This window comes from Schistocerca gregaria, chromosome 9, assembly GCF_023897955.1.
Source record: "Schistocerca gregaria isolate iqSchGreg1 chromosome 9, iqSchGreg1.2, whole genome shotgun sequence".
NCBI lineage: Eukaryota > Metazoa > Arthropoda > Insecta > Orthoptera > Acrididae > Schistocerca > Schistocerca gregaria.
This window is the reverse complement of record NC_064928.1, coordinates 177,605,111-177,623,061: the sequence shown is the minus strand read 5'-3', so window position 1 is coordinate 177,623,061 and position 17,951 is coordinate 177,605,111. Positions and strand designations below refer to the sequence as shown.

Below are 17,951 nucleotides of genomic sequence, written 5' to 3'. Positions count from 1 at the left end.
CAATCCATATTCACCCACTGTTTCCTTCTCTCCCTTTTCCTACTGACGAATTCCAGTCACCCACGACTATTAAATTTTCGTCTCCCTTCACTATCTGAATAATTTCTTTTATCTCATCATACATTTCATCAACTTCTTCGTCATCTGCAGAGATAGTTGACATATAAACTTGTACTACTGTAGTATTCATGGGCTTTGTGTCTATCTTGGCCACAATAATGCGTTCACTATGTTGTTTGAAGTAGCTTACCCGCACTCCTATTTTTTTATTCATTATTAAACCTACTCCTGCATTACCCCTATTTGATTTTGTATTTATAAGCCTGTATTCACCTGACCAAAAGTCTTGTTCCTCCTGCCACCGAACTTCACTAATTCCCACTATATCTTACTTTAACCTATCCATTTCCATTTTGAAATTTTCTAACCTACCTGCCCGATTTAAGGATCTGACTTTCCACACTTCTATCCGTAGAACGCCAGTTTTCTTTCTCATGATAACAACATCCTCTTGAGTAGTCCCCGCCTGGAGATCCGAATGGGGGACTATTTTACCTCCGGAATATTTTACCCAAGAGGTCGCCATCACCATTTAATCATACAGTAAAGCTGCATGTCCTCGGGAAAAATTACGGCTGTAGTTTCCCCTTGCTTTCAGCCGTTCGCAGTACCAGCACAGCAAGGCCGTTTTGGTTATTGTCGCAAGGCCAGATCAGTCAATCATCCAGACTGTTGCCGCTGCAACTACTGAAAATGCTGCTGCCCCTCTTCAGGAACCACATGTTTGTCTGGCCTCTCAACAGATACCCCTCCGTTGTGGTTGCACCTACGGTACGGCCATCTGTATTGCTGAGGCACGCAAGCCTCCCCACCAACGGCAAGGTCCATGGTTCATGGAGGGTACTTGCAATTATGGTTGATAAAAGACTATCTTGGGATGGTCATGTAAATTACTTAGCTAACAAACTTGCACGAGTTCTCTTTCAGCTATATAAATTAAGAAAAAAAAAGGTCAGCAAGAGTATGCTGCTACTATCTAATATGTACTGATAAGACCAATTGTATGAAACCATACTAAAATGTTGGTAATAAATAAATATTATTTTTGGCGTAAGCTTTCAATACAACAATCACACAATCTAATCTGGTCGGGACATAAGAATTCACTTTTTTTACGAAACGTGTTGTCTGTGGTGTTTTCAAGGCCATAATCAGGAATATTTCTGTTAACAGCCAACTCTTTTACTTTTATTTTGGCGAAAGACATATACGATGCCACACTGAGCTGTTTTCAGAATCGCACGTGTCAAAACAAACCACTAGCTGACGGCAGTTTAGAATCTCGAACGTTTGTAAAAGTCGATACGTGTGTTAATCGACTAATGCGTATATACGTGATAATGACGTCACATCATATCCAGGTTGGGTGAACTTAGCATCCTCCTCGGCGCTCTACATGGGATCCAGAGACACGCTTCAGGAATTAGTCGGCCGTGTTCTAGGCCACGGGCACGGTTAATGCACACGGCAGATACTTAGCCATGATGCGAGTAATATCGTTGTGTGTGCAACAGGACGCCGACGCTGCAGTTTTTGGCAATCGCACTGACCCACACATGCTGTGTGGTGCCATCGCTGAGTTCAGCAGAAAGCCCGTAGTGCACCTTCGGTGTAATAAAGTCAATGGCAAACTTGTCTGTCTTCCTCTGCACAGTTCGGCCAGAGTCATTTCTCTCTCCCAAACCATACCTTTCAGTCGTCCTGACATATTACAACCCCTGAGCTCTGCGGGTTGTAACAATTTAGTGTCCACGTCCAGCACTACGTGTTGGTGAGAGAGTTGGTTTTGGTGAGTTATACTTGACGTAGGTACCTGCTCAGCTGAGCTAAGTTTTATTTATATTATTTTTGATGTTTCCTCTCTTATGCTCTGTTTACACTAGCAAGTTATTGCAGCAATTTACTTGCGCGGAGGAACTTGCCGCGCTATTTGCGAGTGTAAACATATCGCCAAGTCGACTTGCGACCGTAGCAATTTATTGCGGAAGTGACTTGCTGCTCGTTTTCCGCTTCCAGTGTGAACATCACGTAAGGAGTATTTGCAAGTAACTTGTAGCTTTTAGGATTTATTTCTATTTCCTGCAAATAGGAAGCGCAAGTTATAGTAAGTATGTCGTCTGCATAACACTCATATTTAACATTTTACTTAATGTAGTGACTTAATTTTGTGCAACCATCTTACGTACTACATGCAAACAAATTTCAGAAATGGAGGAGAAACGGGAATGGATGAAGCAGGATACAGAACATTTTATTGAAGCCGTGGAGAGCTACCCCGGAATACGGGACGTGCATAACCGAGACTTTAAGAATAGAGTGAAGAAGATGAGCGCATTAAATGAAATCTTGTCGATATTCGACACATCTGCAAAAGAATTACGTAGAAAGTAGCATAATTTGAAGACACAACCCCTTTGCCACCTGCATCCACTCGCTTGTTGTTTTAGGAGTCTAGAAAAAGACGATGCGTAATTATTACATGTTCTATTTCATTAGCTTGTCACTTTCCATTTCATGACTATTAGAGAAAAAAAAACATATTTTTAAGCATATCATCCTGTAAAATTCAGTTTCTTTCAATAAAAATTTAATTTCGTTGTTGTGTTTACACATACCTTCAAATAATTTTCCCTTTTCAATACGTTAAAAATGGCTCTACATACATCGGGTACGATCAGAGAAATCGTGCTGACGGGAATATGAAACAAGTACATTAGGGACTTGTACGAGTCTCCTACAAAGAAAAGATTTCAAAACTCCAACTTTTTTTGGTTGTATGTTTCACATAAATAAATGAAATGCCTATTTTATTCGCAGCTCACCGGTAGCTATAAATCATAGAGTGACTAGCAAACGTTCCTTTGCTGAAATAGCAGTACCGAAGTTTGTGTCTCGTTTTCATATGTCGGGCGCTCCAGATCATTTGAGGGCATATTGCAAAAGTTTTCAAAAGTATCCATGCTCTTTGAAAAGGTTATTACAGGCACCATTTTGCGATCTTCTCTTTATCTACTCTATCTAGCCCAAATACTTTTCTTTTTCACGTTTTGCATTACAATTACAAGAGCATATTTCACCCGCCTACTTGTCATTTTACACTTCGGCTGACACTCGTACTGGTACTGAAAGCATATTCAAACAGTATCAGCAAGTTGTTGAGTCAAGTTTCTTGCCAAAGAAGTTTCGGAAGATTGTTGCTCAATTCTTGCGCTGCTGTCTAAACACAGCTGCAAGCGGCTAGCAATAACTTGCAGCAATAACTTCTGCACGCGACTTGCTAGTGTAAACCCAGCTTTAGTCGGAGTTAATTGTGTAGGCTAAGGTTCAAGATGTTTAAAGATACTTTTGTGAAGCCACAGGAACCTGTGGACTTGTCTTTGCTTAGAGGAAATGGTGGACGTGGTAATTTACTGCCAGTGACGTGCCTATGGTGTCTATTTTGCAATTTGTCTGGGCACTAGGTGCCGTGTAACAGCACTGTAGCAGCTGTTTCTTCTGTATTTAGGTGTACCGGTCATCTATCTAATAGTTGTACTGAGATGGACGATGATTGGCTGGAGAAATAATTTGTGTTTACATTTTTTGTGTAGATTTGAATGGAAGTTTGTGCTTTGTTTTGTTTTTAAAAAAAATCGATTGCATTAAGGTGGAAGTAGAGTACACCAAATGGTGGAAACACGTGCTACTACCGCAGATGCAGTTGCTGCTGTAACTCACAAGAATTTTTTTTTCTTTGTTTGTAAGTTTGTGTTAAGGCGTAATGGGACCAAACTGCTTAGGTCATCGGTCCCTGAGCTTAAACACTACTTAATCTAACTTAAACTAACTTACGGTGTGGCTACGGTCGCAGGTTCGCATCCTGCCTCGGGCGTGAATGTGTGTGCTGTCCTCAGGCTAGTTAGGTTTTAGTAGTTCTAAGTTATAGGGGACTGATGACCTCAGAAGTTAAGTCCCATAGTGTACGCAGCCAATTACAGCGTCAGCTTTCCTCAGCCTGCTTCAGGCCCTACACACAGGTCAGTAGCCGCGCTGTAACTGCAACGTATGGGTGCTCAGAGCCATTTGAACCATTTTTTACGCTGTAGACAAAACACACACCCATGCCCGAGGGAGGACTCGAACCTTCGACGGGGATAGCCACGCAGACTGGGACAAGACGCCACAGACAGCGCGGCTAACCTGCGTGGCTAACTCACAAGTGCAAGCGTTTACATAGCAGTTTGATAGCATGAAGGAGAGAAATATCGAACTTATTTGGAAGTTAGAGACTCGTAATTACAGTCATGATCAGTTGGAGTCAGAGTCTCGAGAAAGTAAGTCTGGATTGAGAGAGCCTTGTGTTCTGTATGACTAGGCAGTGGTTGTACTTATTAATCCCTTCTCGAGCAAGGCAACGGAACACATGGCAGTTTTCATTTAGAATATTGTGAATGCTGCAGAAGGACATGCGTGGTCAGATGAAGTAAACCTGTGTGTTGCTAATATGCGTTTGGCAGGGAACGACAAAGCATATGCTGTGTACCACGAAACATTGAGTAACGCACACGGGTTCCAGCAATGGACCGCGGGAGTGTGACAGCAGTACCAAAAGCTGAACAGTGCGCGATTTTTTGAGGAGAAATTAAGTACGTTGTTGATGCAGCGGAGCGAGTCTGTGGACTATGGGACTTAGCAGCTCAGGTCTTCAGTCCCCTAGAACTTAGAACTACTTAAACCTAACTAACCTGAGGACATCACACACATACATGCCCGCGGCAGGATTCGAATCGTTCGGCCACTCCGGCCGCCACACCCTGAAATGTCACGCAGGAGAGCCCGGAGGACTTAAGAGTCGGAACTCAGGATCACAATACTTACAGAGGCGGTGGATATGGGCACAAAGCAGAGAGTGGACCATCGCATGTTCACTTGTGAAGTCAATTGTAAATTTGTGGTAAAATCTTATGGGACCAAACTACTTAGGTCATTGGTCCCTAAGCTTACACACTACTACCGCTGTGTAGTGAGGGGTATAAAAGGAAGCAGTGTATAAGCAACCAGAGTGATATGCGTGTGGCATAGAGGGTCACTGGGCATTGGAGTGAAGTGGTGGTAAGGGTGGAAAGCACCAGCAAGGGAAGCAGCAATTAACCACAAACTGGATTGCTTCAACCGTCTGAACACAACACCATGCAAATCACCTAGTGATTACGATTCTAAAATTGGAGACATTCGATCTCATAGGTCAACCTGCTATTATTTAATAAGTTCTGACACTTCTGTAAGGGTGGTTAGACACTGGACTCTCATTCGGGAGGACGACGGTTCAATCCCGCTTCCGGACATCCTGATTTAGGTTTTCCGTGATTTCCCTAAATCGCTCCAGGCAAATGCCGGGATGGTTCCTTTCAACGGGCACGGCCGACTTCCTTCCCTAATCCGATGAGACCGATGACCTCGCTGTCTGGTCCCCAAACCAACCAACCAACTTCTGTAAGGTGTCAGTTTTAGCCATGATCAGTACAGACACTGTAGTAGGACCCATGCATACACCTATAAATCTGGTTGGAAAATAATTTACGTTATACTTAATAGACCATAATGTGGCACAAATTACTGCGCAGACGAAACTAGCTTAGTGGTCTTAGGGGTGTGAATGTGTCCAATATCAGTCTGAACCTTGTGGCACCATCACGATTTAGGTTACATGGAGTTGGCGATAACGCGGTGGAATGTCTGGGTGTGCCAGCACTGGAGTTTTCAGGCGGGAAAACTAAGTTCCGCGAATGCATAGATGTGTTGACATGTTTAGACTAAGGTTAATCAGCAATTCTCAGGCTAGACTTTCTCAACAAACATCACGCTGTGATTGATCTTTTTCAGTGCACAGTGGAAGTCAGAGGCACTTTGTTTCAACTGAGAGAAACAGTTGCAACTGAGAAAATGGCGCAAGGTTCTCCTATCATGGAGGTGAAAGCAACTAAACTGTGTACGTTATCAGCAGGATAAAGTAATAGCAGGTACTGGAAAGATAGTGTGGGTTCAAGTGGATACCAGTTTGCTGAGGGAAACATAGATGGTTGGATAGTTCACATTGTTTTATCTGCAGGAGTTCAGCTCATGTGAGTGACATTAAAGGGAAATAGGTGATTCCGGTTAGTGTGCACAACTTTGGTGGAGGGGAGGTGACTCTAAGTGTGCAATAATAGCCACTCTGAAAGTCTTGGAAGATGACGACTTCGATAGATTGAGCCTAGAGGAAAGCCACAAGCAAACTGTCGACATGGAAAGTAGGTCATTTGAAGGGCAGTGATCGAATGGCCATGGAGAACTTGTTGTTGAGGTTCAGTGATTTACTTTATGTCAACGGAAGGTTGTCAGCAACCCACCGATGCAACATCATACCAACAGGGGTAGCACACCAATTTATAAGAAGCCATACCAAACAGCAAATCAGATGCAATCATTGATAGAAGAATTTATTCAACAACAACTATGGGATGGGTACATAGAACGGAATTATAGTTTCTAGAGCGCAAATATTGTCATTCTGTCAAAAAGTTGGTGGATGGGACAAGGAAATACAGAGTTTGCTGTGACTGCAGATATCTAAATGCGTGAACCATTTCGAATGGTTATTCAGCTCCAAATATCATGGAGACTCTGGATAATCTGGGTCAGTGAAGGGTCCTTTACAACTAAGGACCTCAGGAGAGGATACCAGAAATTGGAGGTTGCACCTGAAGATAGGTCGAAACAGCGTTTACCGTCCCAGCAGGACATTTTCATTATAAATACACATCATTTGGACTAAAGAACACACCGGTAACTTTTCATCCATTGTTGGTTGGGGTATTGAGAGGATTTAAGCCAAAAACTTGTCTTGTCTATCTCCATGACATAACTGTCTATTCAATGGCTTTACCATAGCATGTGAGAGTTTGGAGGATGTCTTTAATAGACTACGATCGACACGTTTGACGTTAAGTATGGACAAGTGTCATTTTCTACAAACCCAAGTAAACTATCTGAGGCAAGTGATTAGTGAGATTAATGTACATACCAATCCTCATCTTATAGATGCAGTTCAAAATTATCCGATACGACAAACAAGTTGAGTTATTTGTTCTGTAGCCTATTTTAGTCCTTGTTTTTTGAGTATGTGCATATCCTGTAGACTGCCTTGTTCTTGTTGATGAGAGTGTACCATTTCTTGGTTATTGTACATGTTTCTAGTTTATTTGAGTTTGTGTGTGTGGATGCTTGTGTTGTGTGTGTATATGGTGTGTGTATCTGTGTTTTTATGCTGATGATGATATGTCACTTTTTGTGCAGGTGTCCCTCTCATTTTTCTTTTAATTTTGTGATTCAGTTCGTCTATAACATATATATTGTTTCTATTGTTCCACAGCTGTTTGTCTGATTATCTGTATTTCATTTTAATAACTGTCTTAACTGTGTGGAGTTTTATTCAGTCAGTGCAGCACGTATTGGAAACTAGCATCTTTGTGCATAATTGGGTGGTTTGAGGTTTTGTGTATGGATTACTTATGATGGTGAGTTACGTAAATATGGATCATGGTGTCGGTTGTTGTCTCTGTGTATTGTGAGGTCAAGGTAATTTAACATTTTGTCATTTGTTAATTTTATGGTGCATTTTATTTACAGTTGAATTGTGTCTATATCATTCTGGAACTGTTGGATGCGACTAAGTATATCATCTAAAAGGCATATGCTGTCATCTACGTAGTGATGCCAAAATACTACCTTATATTGTATTGGTTTACTATGGTTTGAAATATTGTGTTCAAAATTTGATTAAGAAAGTTGTTGGTTACGAGTCTGATGACTGGTAACCACGAGGGAAGCCCATCTTGATGTGACTAGAACTGGTTGTCAAATGAAAAACAGCTTTGCTCCATGATGTTTTTGATTAATGGTGGTGTTGAAGGTTTCCGTTGTGGGAATGTAGGTGTACATGGGTGTGACATCAAATGATGTGAGTATGGCTGCTGTAGATATGTTGATGAGGCTCTTCTATCAGTTCTTCACAGTTGTGTATGATTCTGCTGTTTATGCGTTACAATATTTCTGTAGGTATGTGGAAATTTTGCCAACTATGTGATATGTACATAGGTACAACTCTGCAATTTCTAACTGGACATATATTTACATTATTGATGTAGATCTTTGGTAAGCTCTTTAGTGCTGTACTGTTTTTTTTTTATAAATTTCCATATCACTTTCTGTTTTGTGACATGTGGGACTTTTTTTTAAGAAGTGTCTGTGTTTTTCTGGTATCTTTGTGTTGGCTCCCTGGTTCAGTTTAGTATGATGTTGTCCTCTACAGATTATAGTGTATTTTTTTGTTTATTCCTTCCTTATCTGCTTTCATGTCGAGAGCCAAGTTGTTTTGTAAGTTTATTCATTATTTTTCCTGTTTCTCTTCGTTCCTGTCAGTATGTTATTTTTGTTTTGCTCTATTATTCTTCTGATTTCTTCTGTAGTTAACTAAGATAATGTTAACCACAGAATTCCCAGTAGTATATCTTTAATGTAAATAACTTCCAACACTATGTCGAAAAGAATTCGAAGGTAACTTAAAATCTCTCTATAAGGTATGAAAGAAAATTTACAAGCTAGTTATTTTAGGAGGCTTCTTTTCCAAACAAGAAAGTCGTCCATTAAAGTACTTATGCAGACAAAATGTGTTCTACTGTTGGTACAGAAAGTTCCTGCTGCCGTCTTTCCTCACTGCTTCAATTACTTTCAGTGTGAAGCAAGAAGTTTACTTTTCTTCCAGCGATTTGAAATTTTTCCTATAAATTATAACTTACTTCACTCAACCAGGACACTTGTCTACATCTGTATACATCCTCTGCAATTCACTGTATTGTGTATGGCAGAGAGTCGAGGGTACCACGCACCACTACTAATCATCTCATTTCTTGTCCCACTTGCAAATAAAGTGATGGTAAAATGATGGTCTAAACACGTCCATACAAATCCTGGTTTGCGCTATCTTGTATTCGCGGCCCTTATGCGAAATGTACATTGGTGGCAGGAAAATCGTTCTGCAGTCTGCTGCAAATGCCTGCACTGTAAACTATTTCAACAGTGTTTTATGAAAAGGAAGTCATCTTCTCTCCACAGATTCAAATTGGAGTTCATGAACCATATCCATAACAACTGCATGTTGTTCTAACCACTAGTAACAAATCTAGCAGGACGCCACTAAATTTCTCCAGTGTCTTCCTATTATTTGACCTGATGGGCATCCCAAACACTTTATCAGTACTAAAGACTGGGGTGTGCAAGTATTTTATATTTGGTCTCCTTTGTAGATGAGCTACACTTCCCTAAAACTCTCGCAATAAAGCAAAGTTGACCATTCGCCTTCCTAATATTATCCTTACGAGTTCATTCCATTTCATATTGCTTTGGAACGCTATGCATAGCTATTTAATTGGCATGACTGTGTCAAGAAGCACATCCCTAATACTCTGTTTGAACATTGCAGGATTATTTTTGCTACTCATCCACATTAACTTACATTACTCTACATTTAGAACAAGCTACCAGTCATTACCCCAAACAGAAATTTTCTTTAACTCATCCCCTGTCTTACTAAAGCCATCTACTGATGGTAATTTCTCATACAAGACAACGTCATCAGCAGACAGACGCAGATTGCTGCCCAACCTATTTGTCAGATCCTTTATGTATACAGAGAGCAACAGCGGTCCTATCACACATCCCTGTGGCATTAGCGACAATCCTCTGTCTCTGGTGAACACTAGCCATCAAGGACGACATACTTACACAACATTTGGGTTGTTTCTCATTAAGTATTTTTCTTGATACATATGTAAATATCTAGTATGGTGGATGGTTCTGATCTTCAAAGAAAGAAAGGCAGCAATATTTTGCGGAATTAGAATGAATGTACCAACTGATGCTTTAATTCATCTGCTAGAATGGCTACAGCCAATGAAGACTGGCCATCATATCCCATACCATCAGAACATTCTGTAATACATTTCAAATGGTGGCGTCCACACCAGGCATTCTATGATGTCACATCACATCATGTCACCATCCAGGTTATTCATGAAGAATGTTTTGATGGTCAATGTCATCTGTCCATTGTTGACCCCCAAGCTACTTCCTCCTCATACATGGCGATACTCTAACCCTCTCTATTTTGTTTTGTCATGCATACTTTGTTTCGCTTGTATTAGATCATTGTTTTAGTGGTTATCAGTTGCTATTATCTGTCTTTGTTATTTGTTCCTTGTTATTGTTTTTTTATTTGTTACAGTTTTGTTATAAATTGTTTGTTTTTGTTATTCCTTTGGTTGATTTGAATAACGAATGATGAACTCTTAATCGAAGCAGTGAGGCAACAGCCTGAATTATAAGACATGAACCACAGCAGATATTCAAACACTGTCTGAAAAGAAGCCTTGTAGACTAATATACGAGAGGCAGCTGGAGTACCAGGTAAGAGAAAGTGAAACAAATTTATTATAAAATTCATTTAAAACAAATAATTTGGGCTAGACATCAATGATTCCGAATTAAACTTCCTGACATGGCTCCTCTCATGGAAGCACTTCATGTGGGCTGTTGAAAAAGTCTGTAAATATTGTTCTTACAATGAATTTGAAGTATGTGGCATAGCCATCTTGCCTATTGAGAGTATTTATATCATCAGTGTGTCTGAAGCACAACATGGTCTCTTATTTAACTGTTCAAGAGTGTACATAACCACAGAGATTCTGTCAACATTTTGTGGCATAGCATGAGTTCCTTGAAAATATTTTCGAAATTTTCTGCCTTTTCTCTCCATAGGCATTCTCTGAAACTCTCCTTACACTAGGTATTGAAATTTCTTTTCTCAGTATTGTTTCTTATTTGAGATTTAAGGAGTGGATGTAGGAGATAAGTTTTAAGAGGAAGGACCTGTCCCCTACAACTACATGTGGTGCTCACATGTCAGTCCCTGGCAGATTTTTCTCCTTGGGATTTTCAGTTTGCTTCCAGTACTTTGCCTATATTTGAATGTGCAAAGATACCTCCATCATTGTTTTTGCCATAGGATCCTACATCCACTGCAGTGAACGTGTACTGTGCATCTATCAGTGCTAGCAAAAATGTTTGTGTATAGTTATAGATCTGTAAACTACTCTGTGGTGATGTCACAGTTAGTACATGTTTGCCGTCAGTGGCACATCTGCCAGATTTGTTCTGTAATTTACTTCCTGTCTTCCTCACTTGACATGGGCATTGCTTCAGTCATCATAATATTAATTACTGCTTGGCAAACTTCTTTGATGACACTGTGCACTGTGGAGTGTCCAAGGTAGGCACTGATAGAACTAGTTGAGGAAGAATCACCTGTTGCAAGGTACCTGCAAATTCTAAGAAGTGGTGTTAAGATATGCTATTTATAAACATGGAATCTTACAAAAAATATTTAGAAATACTTAACTGTTTGGTTTACATATGTAGAAAATTGGATTTAAGTAGCTTTCATTTTCTCACATTACACAGACAATGTCATTAAATGGGAGGAAATATAATAAAATATTTCTTTTTATTTTGTTATTGTAATGTGGTGGGCTTTTCTCAAAATAATTAATAATTTGGTTTTTGGTTTTGATTTTTGAATTTAAATCAAAATGCTTTTTAGAAAATTATCCTGAGTAAAATTATTAATCACATTAACAACTGTAAGACACTCTGATATTGAAACACATTACATTTAAGGTGAAAAATGAAATAAACTTTTTTTTATATATATTTGTCTCGGCTAAACGTTTCTCCTCAAGCTTGCGACCTTTGATTGTTATTTGCATTTGCCCACACACGCGTGAGAGAATATGTCTTATCACTTTTTTATAATGCATTGTAGTCCGAGTCATGGCTCTGGATCTCGGCTGTTGAACTGAAAATGAAAATCTTAAAACTACCTCTTCTGCTGCCACATTTGCTGCCATATCAAGTATAGGGTCAATCAGGGCACATTTTTCAATGAAAGTTTGTTATGAAATTTCCCATCTGGCGTCAAGATGTGATCCAGGTGAATCAGAGCATTGTTTTGTACAACTCAGTATTTACAAGATGCCAAGCAAATCCGACAGAAGCTCCACCACATCCCATTCACACAGTAGCAGGCCTGATCTCTTCAAAAACAGTGAGGTCTCTCCATAAGTTATCAGGTGGTTGGCCAGCCCTTAAGAGTCAAACACGCTAGTCAGACACTGGACTGCAGTCTGCCACAACACTGAAAATCCCATCCCTGTTTCAGTGACTTCAGAGCCCTATAAATCTCATTCGAGTGCCTCTACCGGCCATGTAAGCCGGGGATTTAACCCTCTGAGAGGCGAATGGACTGTCCCGTTACTCCCAATGTCGTGTGAATTGGTCACTCCAGAACTCCTGAAGAAACAAACTGTAAGGTTCCCATGAATTCCCATGGCTGAAATGACGTAAGTTCAGACAAACAACCTCTGCACTTTTATCAAATCCAATACTCAGAATCATATCCAATCATTACAAGAAGCGGATAGTGTTAGCTTATTAATGGAAGGAAGCCAGATGGCTTCTAACCCTGCAAAGTTTATTGCAACGTTTATCATCTGACCACAAAGCTACACAGTAGCAAACCTGTTTCTTAAGTAGCTCTCTGCATTGTGTGTTGCGCAGTTTTTCTACAACCAGTGGTCAATATGTGTTTTCACAATATTCTATGCCCTTGTGCAACTGTTGGTTGTCTGTCAAATCGTGTGGCTGGGTTACTGGAACAGTGCTGTGCACTTCACGCCTGGCTGAGAAATGTTGTCATGGAAGATCCATCTTCAACTATAGAACATATGCGTTCAACTATGGATAATGCATTTATTTTTGTATATCTGGAATTTATGTCGAATGTTTTAAGTGTGGTTACTTTTTTTCAAAGTGAAGTCCCTCTCCTTCACAAACAGAAATCAAAAGCAGAAAAAATGCTAAAAGATCTGTTTTCTGATTTGATGTTATTAAGAAGACTCCAATTTGGCTGTTAGACCATACTAATCCAAGGCACTTCGTTGGATAAAATACGATATACTTGGGTATTGCTGCACAGGAAAAATTCGATAGAGTCAAAGGCAACACAAAGAGAAATTGTTTTGACGAAATTTGCTTGAATTTCTATGTAAGGCATTTATCACAGACCAAAAGACAGTTTAACTTCTCAGATCGCATTTTTCAAATAACTTCCATATTGTAACGTAACGTAGCCCAATCCCACGCTGTTAAAGCCTTGCTTCCTGTGTCGTAAAACGGTTTACTGTGCTTCAAAGATTAATCAACTATTGGCAACTGGATTCGGAATTGAAAAATCATGTTACACTGGATCATGATAAGCTTGGATTAGATGTATCTAAACTTTTTACTGTATATTGGAAGAAAGTTTTTATATGAAATGTACAGCAAAAACTCCTAATTACCTAAATTTGCAACAAGTAATTTTGCTTCTTCTCTGTCTTCCCTTTTCCTGAAACGAGTGTCTAGTACCATTAAAAATTTGAAAACGGCTCGTAGATAAAAGTGAGAACGGGAACAATAGCAGCACTGAAGGCTGTAAAAGAGGGGATAGAAGACGAAGGAAGATGTGTTTCTTTCGAACCGAGGGGATGAATGATGAGAAGCGGTGTTTTCGGTAAGTAAAAGGTTCAGTTGTTAATTTTCCATATATTCTATGGTCATTTTGCTTGTATTTAAGTATTTCTGCAACTATTTTTGAAATGGAGGGTATTTTGTGGTAAAATCGGGTAATATTTCGATGCTGGGTGGATAATTGAAGTGGTAGGCATTGGCTACACTGCGTGGCGGGGCTGTCCCGTGAAGACTCGCGAGAACTGGCATTCGTATAGTTACGGTTCTGTCTGAGTGCTGTGATACGTTCGTTCGTGTGGTTACAATAACAGTTTATAACTATTGGTAGACATATTAGTCGGATAACTACTTCGCCTTGCCGAGTAACATAGTATTCTACCGATAATTTTTAATCAGCTTGTGCATCGACGGTTGCTAAAGGTATAGCCGTGACCTTTTCGCACCTGCAGCAAACTAGAACAGTCGCGTACAGTATGGGAAACACCGAATCAACTCTACAAGCGCAGCCGGTAAGTTGTGTTTACAGTCATCGTATTTAAATTTGTACGCCAACTCCCTTCAAGGCGTGCCGTGACAACTGGAGCCAGCTTTCTAAAAACAACTGCTTCACCTGCCTTTGCGATACCGACGTTTTCATATTCCTTTGTAAACAGTGGGGGAGGCTGCATCAGGACCAATGACATACTTCCGTATTTCGTTCAGTAGTTTCACTGGTCAGCGTGAGGTATGAACGAAAGAAGGTCTATCATCTGTTGGTTCTGCACAACAAACGACAGATCAAAGGACTCTGGACACAGGTGAGACGACGTGTTTCAAAGCAAGAGATTCTCAATTTAGTATACCATAAACTCCGAAATCGTTACGCCTTAGTAAGAAAGAGACACAAACAAACCGACAAACAATATTAATTTAACTGCAATTTGTTTCACTCGATTTAAGTTGTGCTATTAGGCCTATCCTAGCAACAGTCGTGTAGTTCCTGACATATTCGGGGAAAACCAGTCAAGTGTTCGTGACAAGTAAGGTAATTAATGTCAGCTATGCTGTTAGCCCCAACATAACCACAACTTCGTAACTGGCGAAATTTTCGGAAACAAGTCATCTCGTAAGGCATTTAATGTAATTGCTGCTCAGGGTGAGAATGAGTTGTGAATAAACAAAAAGTAAACAATGAAACCATAAGAATATATATATATATATATTGTGTAGCAAATAGTAGAGAATAACAAAACAAACATACATTTGTTTTTCAGATATGGCTTATCATCATTGACCTCTATAGTACAGAATAACAGAACAAACAATAATTCATTAATTATAGTGTGTACATACATTTGTTCAAATAAGAATTATCATTGACCACTCACTATGCTCCGAAAATCCATGTACTCTGTAAAAACATTCTCTTGATAACATTTTTTTAAACTCATTTTTAAAAATATAAAACTTTTCTATCTTTTTGATGCTTAAGGGAAGAGCACTAAAAAGGGTTTTAGGGTGATATATTGCACTTTTGTGATATTGGACTGTTGTGTGTTTCTTTGTGGAAATCTGCCCTGTGTCTTGTTGGGTAGTCATGACACTCACTATTTAAAGAAGAAAATTGGGGGTGAGATTTGAAAAGGCAGATACTTTCGTAGATATATAAAGATGGGAGTGACATTTGAAATTTTGCAGGGCTCTCTTGGTGCAGCCCCTTTCATTATTCGTAATGCTCGTTTTTGAATAATGAATGACCGGTTTGCCTGACTTGAATTACCCCCAAATAAGACACGATACTGCAGTAGACTATGCATAAGAACATAATGAGCACATGTTGTTGTTTTTTTCACTGCAGCAGTTTTTCAGCATTCTGAGTATATAGCAGCATTCAATTAGCTTTTTATTGAGCATTTCAATATGTTTATCCCACTTTAGATGCTCGTCTAACCAGCTACCTAAAAATTTTGCATTTGAAGTTTGTAAAATCTTCTGTTCACCAAGTTTCAAAACTATATTGGGCTTTGCTTTATTCGATACATGGCTGAAATTCATCCTTACTGTTGTATTTTTTTTTCACATTTACAAATAAACATTTATCTCTAAACCATTTTCCTGCTGCTTCTTTTGTTATTTATACTTTGTGTTGCAAGTCAGTCTCGTGTTGAGCTTTAATAAAAAGACTTGCATTGTCCGCATACAATACAGCATTAGCTAGTGTTAAGCAGTTTGGTAGGTTATTTATCAAAATCAAGAACAAGAGGGGTCCCAGCACAGAACCTTGCGGCACTCCTTTATTAACTTTCTTATAATCTGAAAAGTAAGAGGTTCCTTCATGAACTTTCTGCGTTCTAGTATCTGTCTGACAGGTATGATTTACACCAGCTGTGAACAGTACCACGTACACCATAGTAATATGGCTTCTCAAGCAATAATTCATGATCAACAACATCAAATGCCTTTGATAAATCTAAACCACCCCACAGTTTACTTCGTTATGATCTATAGAGATCCAGATATGTTTTAGGAAATTATATACAGCTGTTTCAGTTGACCTGTTTTTCTGAAGCCATTTTGCTCACTGACTAATATTCTACTTGTGTTCAGGAAAGTGGAGAGTCTTTCGTGCATTATTCTTTCAATAGCTTTTGAGAAGCAGGATATCAAGGATATGGGTGATGAAGTTTTTTACATCATGAGGATCACCATTTTTATTTAATGATTTTATTGCTGACAGCTTTAATTCTTTAGGGAAAGTGCCAGTGCTGAAATAGGTGTTCATTATGTCTACAAGGAGATGAGCAATACTTATGCTGTGTTTAAGTATTTTATCTGGAATGCCATCAGTGCCACAAGACAATTTATTTTTTAGTTTGTTGATTCCATTATCCTCCTCCTCTCCCCCCCCCCCCCCCCCACCCCCCCTCATGAACCATGGACCTTGCCGTTGGTGGGGAGGCTTGCGTGCCTCAGTGATACAGATAGCCGTACCGTAGGTGCAACCACAACGGAGGGGATCTGTTGAGAGGCCAGACAAATGTGTGGTTCCTGAAGAGGGGCAGCAGCCTTTTCAGTAGTTGCAGGGGCAACAATCTGGATGATTGACTGATCTGGTTTTGTAACAATAACCAAAACGGCCTTGCTGTGCTGGTACTGCGAACGGCTGAAAGCAAGGGGAAACTACAGCCGTAATTTTTCCCAAGGCATGCAGCTTTACTGTATGATTAAGTGATGATGGCGTCCTCTTGGGTAAAATATTCCGGAGGTAAAATAGTCCCCCATTCGGATCTCCTGGCGGGGACTACTCAAGAGGATGTTGTTACCATGAGAAAGAAAACTGGCGTTCTACGGGTCGGAGTGTGGAATGTCAGATCCCTTAATCGGTCAGGTAGGTTAGAAAATTTAAAAGGGGAAATGGATAGGTTAAAATTAGATATAGTGGGAATTAGTGAAGTTCGGTGGCAGGAACAACAAGACTTTTGGTCAGGTGACTACAGGGTTATAAACACAAAATCAAATAGGGGTAATGCAGGAGTAGGTTTAATAATGAATAGGAAATTAGGAATGCAGGTAAGCTACTACAAACAACATGTTGTTGTTGTTGTGGTCTTCAGTCCTGAGACTGGTTTGATGCAGCTCTCCATGCTACTCTATCCTGTGCAAGCTTCTTCATCTCCCAGTACCTACTGCAACCTACATCCTTCTGAATCTGCTTAGTGTACTCATCTCTCGGTCTCCCTCTACGATTTTTACCCTCCACACTGCCCTCCAATGCTAAATTTGTGATCCCTTGATGCCTCAAAACATGTCCTACCAACCGATCCCTTCTTCTAGTCAAGTTGTGCCACAAACTTCTCTTCTCCCCAATCCTATTCAATACCTCCTCATTAGTTACGTGATCTATCCACCTTATCTTCAGTATTCTTCTGTAGCACCACATTTCGAAAGCTTCTATTCTCTTCTTGTCCAAACTAGTTATCGTCCATGTTTCACTTCCATACATGGCTACACTCCAAACAAATATTTTCAGAAATGACTTCCTGACACTTAAATCTATATTCGATGTTAACAAATTTCTCTTCTTCAGAAACGCTTTCCTTGCCATTGCCAGTCTACATTTTATATCCTCTCTACTTCGGCCATCATCAGTTATTTTGCTCCCCAAATAGCATAACTCCTTTACTACTTTAAGTGTCTCATTTTCTAATCTAATTCCCTCAGCATCACCCGATTTAATTTGACTACATTCCATTATCCTCGTTTTGCTTTTG

General features: G+C 39.7%; 1 protein-coding gene across 2 annotated transcripts in view; it reads left to right on the top strand.

Annotated features, from left to right (window-relative positions):
• The window catches only part of LOC126291971 (speckle-type POZ protein-like), a 182,142-nt gene that overhangs the window by 74,968 nt on the left and 89,223 nt on the right, over nucleotides 1–17,951 (top strand). The window contains exon 1 of one of the 2 annotated variants that reach the window (XM_049985724.1): nucleotides 13,910–14,210. The exons of the other annotated variant lie outside the window; for it this stretch is intronic. Within the exon in view, the coding sequence (XP_049841681.1) occupies nucleotides 14,175–14,210 (36 nt within the window). The 5' untranslated portion in view covers nucleotides 13,910–14,174. Of the gene's footprint in view, nucleotides 1–13,909; nucleotides 14,211–17,951 lie in introns of those variants that run through there. 2 annotated transcript variants of the gene reach the window in all.